Raw genomic sequence first — 16,482 nt, 5'->3', positions numbered from 1 at the left:
CTGCTCAGCTTCTGCCAGATTGGGCAAGTCGTGGGTCACGGGTAACGGAGTGACAGCCAATAAGAATGACGGATCCAGGTGGGGTCTGTGAAGGTGCACGGCCCTTGCAGCAAGCACCTGGTCTTTGCGCTGCGACTGGTCAATGCTGTGAAGACATGCATTGCTAGCCGTCGACCGTGCCATCCAGCGGCATACCTCTCCCCCTTCGTAGCCGTGCAGCTGTGGTCGCTGGGGTTGGAACCTGTACGCAGCCATGGCGAAAATCGGGGCGATTGGAGGCAATCAACATTTCCCATTGTGCATCCACGGCCTGTTCCGGGCCCCCAATCACACCCATGGCCTCCCCGCGCGCAGCCATAGGGGCCGAGCAGCTGTGTTGGTTCGGACCGGGTCCGGCAGATTTCGGGCTCTCACTGTCTTTCTTCTCACCTCGTCACTGTCACACCTGCAGGCGTTGCTGCCGTCTGCGAGCACCAACAAACATCTCACAGCGGAAGAATGTGCGCGCTTAGTTGATATCATTGTCAGTCAACCTGCCCTCAGTCTATGTCGTTCCAGTCGGGCCAAACCTATTATCTCCCAACGCTACCACTTCCATTCCATCTCCTCGACCTGGTTCACCGGAACCCAAAATCTGAAAAGCTATCGTCGATAATGTTGCACAAACGGTTTGTGCGACAGTGATTGTCCTTCCCGAGCTGTCGTGCTGCGTCCCCGCAATCACGACCAGGTGAAGGTAACCGACGACCCGGATTCACAAGGCCGAAGGGCCGCAGCCTACCATTCCCTGTCGACCACACACCTGGAGATCCCCTAACGTAGAAAGCGCCGAAAGCACCATTACGATGCGGATCAACACCGCTCGCCTCTCGATCGCGACGGTCGCGTCGGCGCCGCTGGCGGCGTCGCTGCTGGTCGCGCCCGACTCCCCTTGTTCAAAATTCTGCGGCACTACCCTGTCCTCAACACAAGTAGAGGAGATGGCCTGTGACACTGGAACTCTTGCAAAGACGTCGAAAGGCGCCGTGTGGGAGCAATGTATTGGCTGTCTGCTCACCAGCACTCATATCTCTGGAAACCAGTCAGATATGCAAGCGCTTCTCTGTATGTATTCCATTGACTTACCCAGCTGTGCTTTCTGGCTCACCGTGAGACTCCCAGATAATCTGCGGTTCAATGTCGACCACTGCCTATTTGAGGGTGATGCCAACCCATGTATAACCGGGTGAGTCGCCGGTTCCTAGCTTATTGGGTCAATAGGCAGGGGCTAACGGCGGACGAAGTCGGGCATGCGAGCCGCTTGAGGGTGCCGTCAATTACCAAAATATGACCACCGCTGTGGGTGCCTACGACTATTGCCGGGCCTGGTCAGGAGACGTCGTTTTTCACCAATGCTTGCCATGTCTCGTCAATCTCGGAGATGAATGGGGCGGCATGTACCTGAACAACTACATGACGGTTCTAGAAGCAGCGTGTGAGCAGAAGCCTGCACCCGGTTCCACTGTCTCGATCAACGGCGATGTCTTCAGCAGTACCACCAATATTACCATCGTCGCGCCGCAACCAGCCTATTCAACAGTGCCAACACCAGACTACGGCCCTGTCTCCCTCGGCGCGCGTGTCGGCATCGCCTTCGGCGGCCTAGCCTTTCTCCTCGCCATAGCCGGTTTCTGCATCGTGTGCAACGGCAAGCGGAGGAGACGCGCCTTTTTACGCGAACTGGAGCGGCGTCAGGGCGCACAGGGTTGGCCGCACCCGAAGACCCGGTACGGTGGCGGCAGCGGCGAGGACATGTTCGAGACGCCCGTCAGCCAGAAGCCGCTGCGTGGATGGGACAATGAGAGCCCCGTGAGCGCGCCGTCTGGCACGCCACACCAGCGCTACTTCAGCCCCTATTCGAGCCAGTACACCAGCCCTGTGACGGGGCCTGAAGGACCCGGTCCCAGTACCGCCAACTGGCCTTCATTCCCGTCCCAACAGCAGCTTAACCAGCTGATACAGACTCAGTCGCCGGCTCACAGCTCACCACCGCCTGCCTTTTCGCAGTGGCCAACTGCGACGCAGGAGAAGATGCTGATGCAGGTGCATGCACATCACGAGCAAAGACAGAATGAGCTTGCAATTGGAATCGCCTTGGGTGGGGACGATGCGAGCCTGCGGTCCAAAGCATCGAATCTGAATCTGAACGGGTACCCCATCGAATCCAAGGGTAAGGAGCGCGACGAGGCATACGAGATGCACGAGGTACAGAGTCCGTACGATAATGGGAATGGGAATGGGGATGCTCAGAACTACGGCTATGTTGCCAGGTTGCCGGCTGAGCCGCAGGCGCCGGTGCTGCATCACCCCGGCTATGGGAGGCATCACGGGTCGCGGCCCGGCTCGGGTGGCACAGGGGGCCCTGCGAGCGGCGGTGTTGGACTTGGCATGGGAGAGGGCTGGTCTGCACACAACATCAGAGAAACCACCGTGTCATAGGACGATCTCACCCGAGGAGTTTGAAGGCTGACTGTCGTGAGCCCGTGTCTGGTTCTTTGTTTCGCTTTTATACATAATACCCAGGATATGGAGTCGGAGTTGGAGACATTCGTGAAAGCCACCTCATAGCAATCCGTTGCTTTGTTGCATCGTATATTATTGGAGAATGCCGCTCTATAGTTGAGGAGGACGAGGCGCAACCTATCTTCACGGGAAACACTAAACAGGAAACACTAAACACAGGAATCCGAACTGTGTCAATGGCTAACTTGCGGAACCGCCTCATCCTACAGTGCTCAGCAATCGTGAATGCCCATCCAATTCCTGATCTGCCCATGCACTAGCCAAGCTGCCTGACAATGTGATGCATAAAGTCACCTATTCCCAGTGGGATATAGACCTTGAAAGCTCTCTCGGCTTTGGGAACTCTCGATTCACGGACCATCACACCGGTTAAACCTCGGCTTCGAGACGCTCGCTTAAGCAGATATCACCATAGCCGAGTACCATAACAGGTTAGCGCCTCTGGCCAATCCTTCCCCACAATGCCTTCGGCTCAAAAAAAATTCGGGACCTTCTGGATGAAAGCTCTTGGAGTTGACACCAACTTGAACCACAACGGTGGAAACTCGTACGGCGACTGTCCGACTACTCGACCCAGCTCGCCGGCCGACGCGTGGAATCTCCTCACGGTCCACCTATAAGTGCACAGGCTATACTAGGACTCGATTAGTTTCTCGACTGCGCGCGCAGACTCGAGCTCGTTTGTGCTTGGCTCAATCGGTTCGAGATCTGAGTGGGGGGACGCTTTGGCATACGAAACCAACACAGCGCCACATCAACATATCATAGATTTCCAATGGCGGACTCAATGGCAGTCGTGAGGAAGGAGGGTAAGGAGGATGATGGCCAGTGGGTCATCAAGCCTGAAAACACGGTGCCGTCACTGGACACGAGCACCTGGCCCCTGCTGCTCAAGAACTACGACCGGATGCTTGTGCGCTCCGGCCACTTCACGCCGATTCCCAACGGTTCATCGCCCTACAAGCGCGACATCAAGTCTTATGTCTCTAGCGGAGTTATCAACCTTGACAAGCCGTCTAACCCCTCGTCGCACGAGGTTGTCGCTTGGCTGAAGCGGATGCTTCGGTATGTATGGTCGTGCACAAAGGTGATAATGAACGAGTATTGCTAACGCGATTGCTGCAGTGTGGAAAAGACTGGTCACTCCGGCACTCTTGACCCCAAGGTCACCGGTTGTTTGAGTACGTGATCCGTCGTGAACTCGGCATCATACGCCGGTGATACATCATGGTCTTGCTAACCCCGAACAGTTGTCTGCATAGATCGCGCCACACGCCTCGTTAAGGCCCAGCAGGGAGCAGGCAAGGAGTACGTTGCTGTCATCCGGTTCCACGCCACAGTCCCCGGCGGTGAGCCCGCCTTCGCCAAGGCTCTCGAGACCCTCACTGGTGCCCTGTTCCAGCGCCCGCCTCTTATCTCGGCCGTCAAGCGACAGCTCCGTATTCGTACGATCCATGAGAGCAAGCTCCTCGAGTTTGACAACGATCGCCATCTCGGCGTCTTCTGGGTATCCTGCGAGGCCGGCACTTACATCCGGACGCTCTGCGTGCACCTGGGTCTGCTGCTCGGCGTTGGCGCGCACATGCAGGAGCTGCGCCGTGTTCGTAGTGGTGTCATGTCGGAGGACAATGGCTCGCTGGTTACTTTGCACGATGTCCTCGATGCCCAGTGGCAGTATGACAATTGCGGGGATGAGTCGTACCTGCGCAGGGTCATCCAGCCGCTTGAGACGCTGCTCTGCACATACAAGCGTCTTGTTGTCAAGGACTCGGCTGTCAATGCCGTTTGCTATGGTGCGAAGCTCATGCTACCGGGTCTGCTCCGCTATGACCCTGGCATTGACGCTCATGAGGAGGTTGTCCTCATGACGACCAAAGGCGAGGCTATCGCCATTGGTATCGCCTTGATGAGCACTGTTGAGTATGTTGACCGGCCCGAGGTAACATCGGGAACAAGGATTCGCTGACTGTTGCACAGGATGTCTACTTGCGACCACGGCGTCGTTGCCAAGGTTAAGCGCTGCATCATGGAGCGCGATCTCTACCCCCGCCGCTGGGGTCTCGGTCCTGTTGCGCTTGAGAAGAAGAAGCTCAAGGCGGATGGAAAGCTCGACAAGTTCGGCCGGCCAAACGACGCTACCCCGGCCAACTGGAAGCAGAGCTACACTGACTACGGCGTAGCGGCCGAGGCTGTTGCTACCCCTACCGCTCTTCCTGCTCCCGAGCAGCCCGAGGCCGCCCTACCGGAGAAGAAGAAGCCTGATGCCCTGCCTGAGCCGGCCACAGAGGAGAAGGCTGACGCGAACACGAAGAAGAAGCGGAAGAAGCACGAGGGCGAGACGCCCGAGGAGAAGGCGGAGCGAAAGCGCCAGAAGAAGGAGAAGAAGGAGAAGAAGGGTCACAAGGGAAAGGAGGCGGACAAGGAGGACGACAGCGATTAGTACCGCGTCTCCCCGCGTTCCCTCATTCCCCACGACCGCGGCTTCCGCATTCCACACGACTTCCGCGACCCTCGCGAGTCCCGGGGCGCCCGTGACTCTCGCGACTCCCGTGTCTCCAGGATCCCTCATGACTCCCGGATTCCTCGCGACTCCCGGATTCCTCGCGACTCCCGGATCCCTGACGACTCCAAGGACTCTCGCGGTTTCCGTTCCCGGATTCCCCGCGACTCCCGTGTCCATCGGGTCCCGCGCGTCTACCGGGTTCCTGGCGACTCCAGCGACTCCCCCGACTCTGCCGAGTCCCGTGCGAGCCCCGATTACTAAGCCTTCTCTGTGTCTCTCCTGTCTGGGTCAAAGGGGCGTTCTGCTGGCTGTTGGCTGTGGCTACATGGAAAATATGACTGGCGTTATAGGCGGTTTCTGTCGGAATAATGGTGGAATTTAGTTGTTAATAACGTTCCAGGCTTCTGTCAGAGTAAATAAATGAGAGTTCAGGTCATCTGAAGGTCCTATGGCGCGCTGGCATGCGGGTGAGATGCGTCACACCCGAAGAGCCGGGTGTGGTATGCAGAAGGGTGAACCGCTTAGGTTCCCGGGCAAAGCACCGTCGACAGTAGGGTTTCCTCTTACCTGGTGCCAACCAGTACCTGGTAATAGTCAGGATCATAGTACAGTCGGTGAACCCAGTAAGCAGGTATTCGCAACATTCTGTGTCGTCTTGGTCATTCACTGTTTGAGATAGACCTTAGTTACTATATAGTAGGCGACGCGCCTCTGGCATTATTGACTAAGTGAAATCACAACGATATCAACTCTCACTCCGTTGAGAGAGGAAGGACTACTGATGTGGAGAAGTACGGTAAAGAGGCTGATAGAAATGGAAAAACCTTAAAAAGACTGAAGTGCCCAGCAGCTTGCGAGTGAAACTCGTACATGTACTCAAGCGGTCTGGCTAGCGGCAGTGCTCATCTTAATGGGTAGCGGGCGTCTGTCCAACACGCAACCAAGCGGACTGCGTAGTAGTTATGCGGCAAACAGAGAATTGTCTCTCGGCTAACATCTCACAATACCTTTTCCCACTGGCGTCATGCTTACCCGCAACCAAAAGAGCGAGCACGCCGAAGAACGAGTTAGGTAACAGCTCCTTGCCGTACCCGGCAGCTGGATGTCTGCCATTCACTGCGGGCTCTTGCAGTAGCGCATTGGAGCTGGGAGGCTCTAGAAAGGAGGTGGATCGTTATGATATCGCGTGTCTGGGACTTCACAGGTTCTTACTCTGCTTAGCGCTTCACACGGTGATGATTTTCACATTCTGCATGTATCTACACTAGTGAGGCCATGTGATGTTGGGTGATGAGATGCAGAAGCTGTTTGCAGGGGAAAAGGCCAATGAGATCTCGGCAGCGGTTGCTGTTGGTTTAAGCTCCGATCTCCGTGCCGATCTGGCATAGCGTGTCTTGGCAGGTCCTAGAAGCGCCCGCCAAGAGTTGGCCCCACCACGCCTCACTTCGACCATTCGAAGAAACATTGACCCTGGAACAGGATGTCAAAGCCCACTGCGGCCGCTCGAGAGGCAAGCAATCAACCATACTGCTGGGACATCTTCCGGTCTGTCATCTGATGTTTGCTCAGCTTGGCCCATTGTGAGCTCAGCTTCGGCCGGAGAAGCGCGGCAGTGCAAACCGTCAGTTGAATGAAGCGCGCGTAATGTTGCAGCTTGCCCTTTAACCACACCACACTGCCAACAAACAGATGAGTCCTCGACGACGCTTTGTCGACTGCTAAGCAATTATTGGCTGGAAGTCAAGCCGTTGTTGCCGATATGATATCGACGCCACATCGGGATCAGCGATCGACCATGGTTGCGCTGCCGATGGTTGACAGATGCGTGATGATTGGGCAGCCCCTGCTGAAGGGACCGCGCCAGGATGACAAGCGGCAGCACAGCTTCCTGTCACACCCCGATCCAGCCTAGGTCAGCTTGACGGTGCCGTACCTGAGCAGTCTCACCCGCTGCCGTGATACCAGGTATGGACCCCACTAGGTTGCCGGTTCTGCTCAGGTCTCAGAGGTTGCATGCAGCGCCGTCACATTCACCTGCCCTACACCTCCTTGATCAAGCATTCACGGGCGGCACGGAAGTGCTCGCCAAAGAACCAGTGCTCCAGCTGTGCAGATGCAGTTGGCCATTTGAAACTTAGCTCTACCTCTCCTCCCCCTTGCTCCAAGTCTGTGTTCCTGATGGGCTTCCTGTTCTTTGTTTGCATTCCTTTTCTGTGCTGCTTGTTTGCCACTGCTAGATTGCTAGCGTCCGGACTTCTCTTCGTCGATCTCCGTCTATAATAGGGGAACTTTGTGTAAAAATACCTTAACCTCTTTGACGTCCCTGAAGACTTCCCGGCTGGAACCGGACTTCGACTACTCCTAATACTTTTGCGGACCTCGACTTGGCCCGTCCGACAGCAACATGGCTCCTTACCAGTGGATACCACGATCAAGCCTATTCACACTTCTCGCCCTATGTTCAGTGCCACGGCTCTCTTCAGCACTTCAAGTAACGCCAAACTCCCCGTGTTCGTCCGTATGCCGCGACTCGCTCGATCTCGACACCTCGGATCCCAATTCTTCCAATACCAAGAATTCCGACATCTCGTGCCAGGATGCCGACTACTCGACTGCCGCCGGCACCAAGTTCAAGGATTGCATGACTTGCCTGCAGTCCAGCACCTTCTCGCAGGGGAGTGAGAGTGATACTAAGTGGTTTCTCTGTACGTCTTTCCCAGTCCGCCAATCGAACCGGCTGCTAACCTATGAACTAGATAACTTGAGGTACACAGCTGCGTACTGCGTCTTCGGCTATCCCAATGCAACCGACGTCGGTTCGACACCATGCAGCACGAGCCGGGCCTGCGGTAATCTGCAGGCCAGCGTGGAGCATGGTATCCCAAGCCCGGGAAACACGACGGCCTACTCTTACTGCTCGGCTGGAGGTAGCGCCGCCTTGGACTCTGCCAATTTTGATATGTGTATACCTTGCCTCTCTGCTATGGGAACGACCGAGTATCTGGCCAACTGTAAGAGCCGGAGAATCCAACGGAAAGGGTGCGCGTGCTGACCATACTCTGCTAGACTTTGTGGCCCTGCAAGCCGGCTGCCTGCAACAGCCCGCCCCAGGCGCGGTGCTTGGCTTGAACGACACCATCTTTTCTGACACGCAGATCGGCATTGTCGACCCGAAGACGCTTGATGACGACCGTGACTCAAAGCCGAGCCTGGCAACGCCAGTGATCATCGGCATCGCCGTCGGCGCTGTAGCTTTCCTCCTCCTCGTCGCCGCCATCAGCTTCGTCTGCGTTCGCAGGCGGAGAAACAGGCATACACGCGCCAGCGCCGAGACCGAGTTCTACAGCGGCATCAACCGCCGTCACCACTCTTCCATGTCCTTCCAGTGCCAAACGCACATGGTATCGCCCCGCTTCTGGCCCGGTGCCGAAGAAGGCGTGTCCACACCGGCAGCCTACAGTCCCGATGGTCCAGTCCAACGATCGTCCATGTGGAAACCTCACGACCCAAACTTCCTCTACAACCAAGGAGAGAACACCCCTCACGACTCCAGAAAGGCCACCATGGCTGGCCTTCCGCTTCAAATTAGCACTAGCATGCCGCCCGCCGCTCCTCCCCAAGCCTACGCCTCTCCGTCGTCGGGCGGCGGCTCGTACCACGACTACAGATCTCCACTCTCCGCCGAGTCAGTCCGCAGCACATCGGCCCTCTTCCCGCCCGTGAAACCCTACATCCCCGCCGAGCACGGCGTGCACGTCCAGGCGGGCAGTCCAACATCGGCCACCACGGAGATTGGGACGGGTATCATTCCGGACAACACAGGGATGACGGGCATGACTCCGCTGCTCAAAAGCCACGGCTGGCCGCTCCCCGACCAGAAGAAGCAGGAACAGGCGGAGAAGCGCATCATCCGACTGAGCAACCCCAACGCTGTTCCGCCGCCGCCGCCACCACCGCCGTTGAAGACCAAACGAAGCAGTGGAATGTTGGGGAGGAAGAGCCCCAAGAATTTGGGACAAGGGAGCCCCGTCGAGTCGTGGGAGATTCAGACTGCGTTCCCCGCGCCGCCGAAGCGGTGATTTTAGTGCATACGCATCACTATGTAATAATATATAATCCAAGCTTGTTGGGCTTGTTGGGCGTTTGAGGGCTCGGTCACACCCAGGACACCTATGCTTCCCTTTGTTCATCCAGGACCCGGGTTGGATAGCATTCATGATGGGGCTACAAACTGCTGAACACGCGGAATAGGAGTTCAAGGCGCCAGTCGCGAGATGTTGATTCCGGGGGCGCTTAACTGGGGGATGGGGGGTGCTGCTACATACAATTTTTTGGAAATGTTGCCCGTTAGGACAGGGCCAGGCCGCTACACATGCCATAACTATTAGTACCGGATCATTATGCCCTCATCATATCTCTCCTACCTATGCCTCATCCCGAGCCTCCTAACGAGCATCACTGTCGTGGCACATCAGGGGCCCGAGGCTGATACGCTCGCTCGGCTGCAAATACAATTACAGACACACGAGTTGGAGACCGGTTACAGCTGCTGGGCGTGTCACTCGCTTGCACTTCTTTCTTACTATTATGTATCATACTAGCAGGAAGATATTTCCCCAGGAATAAGGGAAGGTGCCAATCCATCGTGGTCGCGGTCCACAACCATCCAGGACTTCCGTGGCCCGGCCATGCAATGCTTTAAATAATACCGTAGTATGTACAGTCAGGGTTCAAAAGTCTGTCACACCCCACATCAATTAAACGCGCGTCGCGACATGACACGCACCATCTTCCATCTTCTAACCAACCCAACTTTAGCCCACCATGGTCAATTTGGCCGAAATCGGGGCCAAATTGACGGCCGGCCGTCAACCTGGCCAGGAACTATCACCGACTGCACGTGCAGCTATTATAGGTGCCGTTGCAGCCGGGGCTAGCCAGTCAGCCGTTGCCCGCGCGTTTCGCATCGATAGGACGGCTGTCTACCGCATCCTTCAACGGTTCGAATCATCCACCACTGTTGAGTCCAAGCCTCGAACAGGCCGGCCAGAGATTCTTATATGTCGGGAAAAGCGGTATATTCTACAATTGGCTAAACGGCGTCCCTAGCTTATAACCCAGATGCTGATCAATACTATAGACGGCCGTATCTCCCGATCAACGATACACCAGGTTCTTCGCCATCATCGGATACGCAAGTGGCGTATACAAAAGAGAATCCTATTGACGAAGGCAGTAGCAAAGGATAGATATCAATTTGCGTGCCTTTGGTTAAAGGATATCGAGATCTTAATCCGAGTAAGTGACTTGGAAGTCAACCTTGAATTTTACTAACTAACCTCTAGTCTATCTTCACCGACGAATTGTCTTGCCAAAATAATTCGAGTAACCCAATAACTTAGGTCTTCCGGTTCCCTTCTTAAAAATAGGATAAGAGCTTCGTTAACCTCCAGAGCTATAGCAAAGGCACGATTTCAATTATAATTTGGGGTGGCATTTGGAAAAGGGGGAGGACCGACCTTATTATCATAGAACGTGACTACCAACCACCGTAAAAAGGAGGATATAGCTCTTGGAGTTATCAGCAGGCATTGGAAAAGGGTCTTCTTCTAATTTACGATGGTACTCGGCACTTCCAGCAGGATAATGCCCGAGTATATACATCTGCATCCTCGACCGAGTGGCTGATGAAGCATATGATCGAGGTCCTATCCGACTGGCCAGCCTATAGCCCAGATCTTAATCCAATCGAGCATATATAGGCTCTATTAAAACGGAGGATGAAGTAGCTATATCCAGATGTCTGGTTACTCAAGAAAAACCAGCTAGATATAGCTGAGTTTACTCGATGTCTTCGGGCATGTTGGTGGGCAATTGACCAGGCTCAAATTGATGGTCTCATTAACTCAATGCCCCGGCGATTAGCTGCAGTCCAGAAAGCTAGGGGTTGGTATACAAAATATTGATGGCTAGAACCAGGGCTTCTATCTGTATATATCTATTTTGCTAGGAATGTTGGTGGTGCTGCGTTATGTAGAGATATGTTGATGGTTGTGGTGACCTAGAAAACGGGTGGCGGGGGATTTTGATGTGGTGTGACAGACTTTTGAACCCTGACTGTACAATACAATACATACAATACACCACCGGAAGAAAGTCAAACACAAGATACGATGAAATATGACACCCAGGGAACGCCATTGTCTTGAAAGCTAGGCAGATAAGCAAACGGCTAATGCGTGATCCAGGGTTTCCCAGTTTCCCCATCCCAGAAACGCCAGTATATGCTTTGTTTGTGTTCACATTCCATGCACCAGCACCCCCTCCCCTTGAAAGTCCCTCCCCGTTGCACCCGGGCATCTTATGCCTGACCTTGCGTGATGCCGAAGCCATTCAACAGCTTCCTAGATCTCCTTCGGTGCTTTCTTACTGACTTTAATCCTCCCCCTCTCCCAAATTCACGTCTTGATACCCTCTTCCCGGTCCACCCGATCCATAAACTCCCTCAGATCCCGCAGCATCTTCCTCGTGTTCTCCACGATGGCGCTCGTCTCCTCCCTGCCCGGCGTCGCAACATCAACCAGATTCGCCTTCTTCCTAGCCAAGGGCGACATCTCGGTTTCCTCATCTCCCACGTGACCATCCTCTCCGTCCACGCCCGACGCACGTTTTCTCTTGCCCGTTAACCCAGACTGCCCATCTCCGCTGTGGCTCCTCCCGGGGACACCAAAGGGCGGGTGCGGCGGCGAAGTAGACAGCAAGCCGTTCGTTGCCGCGAACCCGGCCGTCGAGGTGGCGGTTGGCAGGTCTACGCTGTGCCTCGACCCGTGACCGTAGAATGACGGACGAGGAGGTTTCTTGATCAGCCTCGCCAGGCGCAGACGCAGGTCCGATGGCGTGGGCGACGCTGCGCGGCTGTCTGCGCCGCCGCTCGCCATGTCGATATCCTCCAGCGGGGGCGAGTGTTCGTACGCGTCATCCGGCGGCGACCCGGATGCCTTCTTTTCCTTCGCAGACTTGGCAATGGCCTCGGGTAACCAATTTCCATCCGGCATGGGGACGAAGCCCCGGACGCGCAATTCCCAGTGTCGCGACTTGGCGAGCCCAGTCGGCTTTGCTGAGCCGTTGACGTAAACAGAGTGCTTCTTGTTGGCTCCATGCGCGTCATCGCCTTCGTCATGCTCGGCGGATCTCTTCCTCGAGAAATTCGTCATCTTGCTCGCCCCGTTCCCAGGAAGCGACTGCCGGAAGCGGGACGTGGAAGACGATCGAAAGGAATCGCCGTTGACGACAGACCCGCTCGCCGAGAGGCTCCTGCGAGGCTCGATGCCGAACTTCTCGCGCAGCGAGCGCGTCTTCCAACCCTCGCGTCTGCCGCCAACGCTACTGGCGTCAGGAGAGGCCCGGGTTGATGGCGCCGGTTCGAGCTCGAGCTCCGACTCGGCGTATCCGAAGGAGCGCGGGGCGCTGGCCACCGCCCACGCGTCACCGGCTTCTCGGACTACGCGGCGGGCGACAGAGCGTGGATCGTCGCGCAGGCCGGAGAGCACGCCGCTTGCGAGGAGCTGCTCTTCGGGGTTGTGGTCGGCGCTGTAGGCGATGCTGCCACGACGGCGCGTCGATGCAGCGAGCAGGCTAATGCGTTGAGTGTCGTCCATGAGCTGTCTCTTAGCGGCTCGTTTGGCTTCTTTCTCCGCCTTCTCCTTTTCTGCCTGTTGCTGTCTCAGGAGGGCTTGCTGTTGCTCGCGATACAAGCGCATCTTTTCTTTGCCTTCACGGAGGATGCGTTTCGTGGCTAGAGACCGAGCGTTGTTGCGCCACTTGTAGAAGTACTTGGTTTGTAGGCGGTGCCTGAGATGTTCGCGAGCGATCCGCCAAGATTCCTCGTCCTCAGCCCTCCGTTTCCGTTCAGCTTCCTCTCTCTGGAAGTCTTGCCAGACATCCCAGAGCATGATCCGCAAGGTTTCTTCCGTGAAGTGCTCCATGATACCATCGTCGCCCTTAACGAACCATTTCGTAAAGTCGCCTATCAGATCTCGCTTGGGCAGTTTCTGGGGCTTGGGCGAGGCGGAAATAGCCGCAGTAGGCGATGTGGAAGCAGATAAGGGTGATGCTCCAGGTAGCTGGGAAGCGGAAGGGAAAAGGGTAGGCTGTGTTTCCTGTGCCGTAGGCTGCCCCGTAGGCTGCCCCGTAGGCTGCCCCGTAGCGGAACGTGGAGAGACAAATATTGAAGGGACGGCGGGCGGAGCTGGGCTAGGTTGCCGTTCTGTTGGTTTTGCGAAGGAGGCCGTTGAGAATAGAGGCGCGCCGGCTGGAGGAACTGACCCCAACAGAGAAGACGACGTGGCGTCTGACTGGGTAGAACCTGTGTTTTGTGACGATGGGGGAGCGGTGATCGGTTTAGAAGTAGCGCTGCCAAAAAGTGAGGGCGCAGGCGGTAACGCTGAGGTAGTTTGTTGATTGTCGTTTGAGACGGAGGGCGCTGGGGTCGAGCTCGGGAAGGTGAATGGCGCCGAAGTTCCTGAGCGTAACGGGTTCAGGGAAGCGAGAGGTGAGGTAGTGGCTTGCCCAGGCTGAGCCGACTGCCCGAGAAGTGAAGTTGGCTTGGACGGTGTTCCGGGTGCCGGCGCGGATTGTGGCTGGCTCAGAGACACAAAGGGACTCTTTGCTGCGAGAGCCTCCGCCTGAAGTTGGCCCTGGATTGCAAAGGGATTGGATATAGTTGGCAAAGAGGGCTGTGAGCCCTGCAGACTCGGGAACGGTGGTGCTGGCGTCCCGGCCGGTGCTCCAGTAGAAGGAGGAACCCCATTTGTCCAAGGCGTGCTCTGGGCCGCAGTACCGAATGAAAATGGGGTGGCTGCGGTTGCTGTCGATGGCTTGGCTGGCTGTATAGGTGCCGAGGGCCTCTCAGACGGCTTAGTCTGGCTGACGAATAGATCGTCCGTGTCGTCCTCGGCGCCTGACGGTTTGGCCGCCGGCTCCTCATAGATGGTGTTGTATATAACATAGGGGAGTGATTGTGTCGTACGCTTCCGCTCCACCAACTTCCCCGAAAACGATTGCCGGACTCTCGGCGATGGTACATGCTTCTTCTTGTTGTTGAGAAGCAAATAGGGCTCGGTCACAGCAGCCCTCCCCTCTGGTACCCATGTCGAGAACTCGAAATCGTGAAGCTCTGCGAATTCGACCGCCTCTTCGGTTGTGTCGAATCTCAGCAATGCGTTGAGATCAGACGCTGTGATGGTACGAGGCGCATCACGGTACCGCGCATAAGCCCGGACCAAACTCCTGAGAATGCCCTGGCGCACCGTCGTGAAGTGTACTTCGGCGACGCAGGCCATCGTGTAGGACACACGCGGGTCTTCGACAATCGAAAAATAGTTGGTAAAAGACGTGTCAGACAATGCTGTCGGCCGCCGCGGCTTGATGGGTCCCTTGAGCTCTCGGACATCATCCATGGCGTGTATCAAGGACAGGGCCGTCTGGACCTCCTCAGACTCAAACCAAGACTCCTTCCCCCACGTAGGGATCCTCCGTGCTATGGCAGGATCGTGTGCGTTGAGGAGGAGATAGTAGGCTCGAAACTCGGGCTCGTTCTCACATCGGACTCGTTTGTCACGACAGACATCATAAGCCTCCATGAGTGACAAGATAGTCCTGCCCAGCTGCTCGATCTCCTGCTTCTGGTCGAAGTCTTCGTTTGCGAAGCCTTTCCTCGACAGCAAATGCAGAGCGGTGGCGTGAAATCGGGTGATGGCCTCAAAACAGTAGACCATCTCTTTCATCTCTTCGCCCGTTTTCTGCGAATGGAAGGTGAAGTCCTTACGCACCGCTCTGGTCCGGTCCCACAAGAAGTTGTGCATCGAAGGCAAGTTGCTTTCCGACTGGAGTAGATCGTTGAAAAGATAGTCGGTCGTCCGCCGCAGCGCGTCCACGGTGCGGACGTCCATGGGTAGCGGCGCGTCTTGGCCGGCGGCCGACCGCCCGAACTTCTTGACCATCCGGGACGGGTCGGGCCACATCGTCAACCCATCCGGGCGCGTCTCCTTCTCTTCCGTCTTGACATCGTACTCGGCAATGCGTGAGACCTGCTCAAACTGTGGGCACATGTCTTCGCAGATACCCTTGAAGGGAAGCGCATCCTCGAGCTTCCGTCTCTTCTCCGGGTCATCGATCAGATCGGCTTTCCTCAACGAAGCGTAGACCTTGGTGCGGAACTTCTTGTACGCTTCCTTGAAGCTCTCGACCGCGGCGCGCTTGTTGGGGTTGCCGGGTTCCGCCGGCCATTGTGGAGGGTTGATGTTCTCCTTTCTTAGTTGGTCATATAGCTTGTTTGCATAGTCGAAAGCAAACGGCGATAGCTGCTTGGTCCGTTCACTGGGCGCTCCCGCCGCGGCTGCGTGCTGCGTGCCTTGCCGGCTCTGAGAGGGTTGATAGCGTTCCTGACGCTCAGGCTGCTTGTTCCGGCCGCCTCGCCGGGTCTTCGTGTCCGCCTCCGTCGCGGGGCCGTTCGGTTTCTGTGCGAACGGGTTTGACGCTGCGGTGCGTGGTGAGCTCCGAGCTTGCCCTCCTCGGCCCCCGAATTTTTCGTTGTTATTCGGCACCGGCGGTTTGCCATCGGCGAACCTCACTCTGCGGGCCATCGCACTGGCATCGGTGGGCCCAACAGCCGGCGATCTCTTGGACGAGCTGGAGGGTAGTGTCTGGGAACCGAAGGGATTCTGAGTGCTGCCAGGGCCACTTTGCGGTGCTCCAAAGGGTGCGCTAGGTTTGGCTTGCGCCAGGGTTTTTGCGAACGGATTTTGCGCTACCGACGGTGATGACTGTCGGCTAGACGTTGGCGGGGCAGCTGATAAGCCCCCGAACAAAGACGTCTGGCTGGACGGGGTGAGAAATGGGCTTTCGGAGGAGGACGGCCGGTTTGTGGGAGCAGGTGCGCCGAACGGGTTGTTGACGGGTGCGGCAAAGGGATTAGTGGCCGGAGCAGTTAGGGAGCTTGAGTGAGCCGCTGGTGGACCAAACGGATTGTTGAAGACCTGTCGAGGAGGCGCCCCGAAGGGGTTGTTAGCCGGCGCCGCCATGGTGATGGAGACAAAGCATTGGCGATGGACGTCCAAGGAAGGATGGACGGAAGAGGATCTGCGGGAGTCGCAAGGGGCGCTGGACGTCAAGGATAGGAATACTAGGACGATGCGACTTCGGATGCACAGCACGGCCGTTGGCGTAGGCGCGGATTGGGATGAGTTGTGGATTTACCAGAAAAGAGTCGGCCGAGGATGCAGCGGCGTGTCGGATCGCGGATCGCGGCGCGTGAGCACGCCCGACGAGTTGCACAGCTCTATGTTGCCAAGCGAGGTGGACAGGATTGAAGCCACATGAGATGAATTGCTGTGTGGAGGATGGAGTGATTTGAAGTC

The 16,482-nt window shown here is 56.5% G+C and overlaps 4 protein-coding genes across 4 annotated transcripts; 3 read left to right on the top strand and 1 right to left on the bottom strand.

Annotated features, from left to right (window-relative positions):
* Nucleotides 1-845: 845 nt before the first annotated feature.
* Nucleotides 846-5,002, top strand: B0T15DRAFT_392298 (centromere/microtubule binding protein cbf5-like protein; the record flags this gene model as incomplete). The annotated part of the gene is made up of 7 exons (XM_062864625.1): nucleotides 846-1,104; nucleotides 1,162-1,225; nucleotides 1,284-2,369; nucleotides 3,310-3,627; nucleotides 3,688-3,743; nucleotides 3,813-4,482; nucleotides 4,540-5,002. 7 exons carry the CDS (start codon nucleotides 846-848, stop codon nucleotides 5,000-5,002), a joined length of 2,916 nt encoding a protein of 971 aa, XP_062724669.1.
* Nucleotides 5,003-7,336: 2,334 nt separating this feature from the next.
* On the top strand, nucleotides 7,337-9,305 carry B0T15DRAFT_121747 (uncharacterized protein). Its single transcript, XM_062861632.1, has 3 exons — nucleotides 7,337-7,770; nucleotides 7,822-8,076; nucleotides 8,132-9,305. The coding sequence occupies exons 1-3, from the start codon at nucleotides 7,470-7,472 to the stop codon at nucleotides 9,142-9,144; spliced, it is 1,569 nt and encodes a 522-aa protein (XP_062724668.1). The 5' UTR covers nucleotides 7,337-7,469; the 3' UTR covers nucleotides 9,145-9,305.
* A 526-nt stretch (nucleotides 9,306-9,831) lies between these two features.
* B0T15DRAFT_525604 (uncharacterized protein) lies at nucleotides 9,832-10,343 on the top strand. The gene has a single exon (XM_062868858.1). The coding sequence runs from the start codon at nucleotides 9,890-9,892 to the stop codon at nucleotides 10,172-10,174; it is 285 nt and encodes a 94-aa protein (XP_062724667.1). The 5' UTR covers nucleotides 9,832-9,889; the 3' UTR covers nucleotides 10,175-10,343.
* Nucleotides 10,344-11,523: 1,180 nt separating this feature from the next.
* Nucleotides 11,524-16,146, bottom strand: B0T15DRAFT_390515 (SAC3/GANP/Nin1/mts3/eIF-3 p25 family-domain-containing protein; the record flags this gene model as incomplete). The annotated part of the gene is made up of 1 exon (XM_062864544.1): nucleotides 11,524-16,146. The coding sequence occupies one exon, from the start codon at nucleotides 16,144-16,146 to the stop codon at nucleotides 11,524-11,526; it is 4,623 nt and encodes a 1,540-aa protein (XP_062724666.1).
* Between the last annotated feature and the right edge of the window lie 336 nt (nucleotides 16,147-16,482).

The sequence above is a fragment of the Chaetomium strumarium genome (assembly GCF_033439665.1).
Source record: "Chaetomium strumarium strain CBS 333.67 chromosome Unknown B0T15scaffold_2, whole genome shotgun sequence".
Taxonomy (NCBI): Eukaryota; Fungi; Ascomycota; class Sordariomycetes; order Sordariales; family Chaetomiaceae; genus Chaetomium; species Chaetomium strumarium.
The sequence above is the reverse complement of the archived record's forward strand: the minus strand, read 5'-3'. Positions and strand labels throughout refer to the sequence as shown.

What these genes read in the sequence shown, in the direction of transcription:
- B0T15DRAFT_121747 (XM_062861632.1), top strand. Translation starts at nt 7,470, where the DNA reads ATGGCTCCTTACCAGTGGATACCACGATCAAGCCTATTCACACTTCTC. An exon ending in TGATACTAAGTGGTTTCTCT is followed by an intron (nt 7,771 to 7,821) that starts GTACGTCTTTCC and finishes CCTATGAACTAG; the next exon opens with ATAACTTGAGGTACACAGCT. An exon ending in GACCGAGTATCTGGCCAACT is followed by an intron (nt 8,077 to 8,131) that starts GTAAGAGCCGGA and finishes ATACTCTGCTAG; the next exon opens with ACTTTGTGGCCCTGCAAGCC.
- B0T15DRAFT_525604 (XM_062868858.1), top strand. Translation starts at nt 9,890, where the DNA reads ATGGTCAATTTGGCCGAAATCGGGGCCAAATTGACGGCCGGCCGTCAA.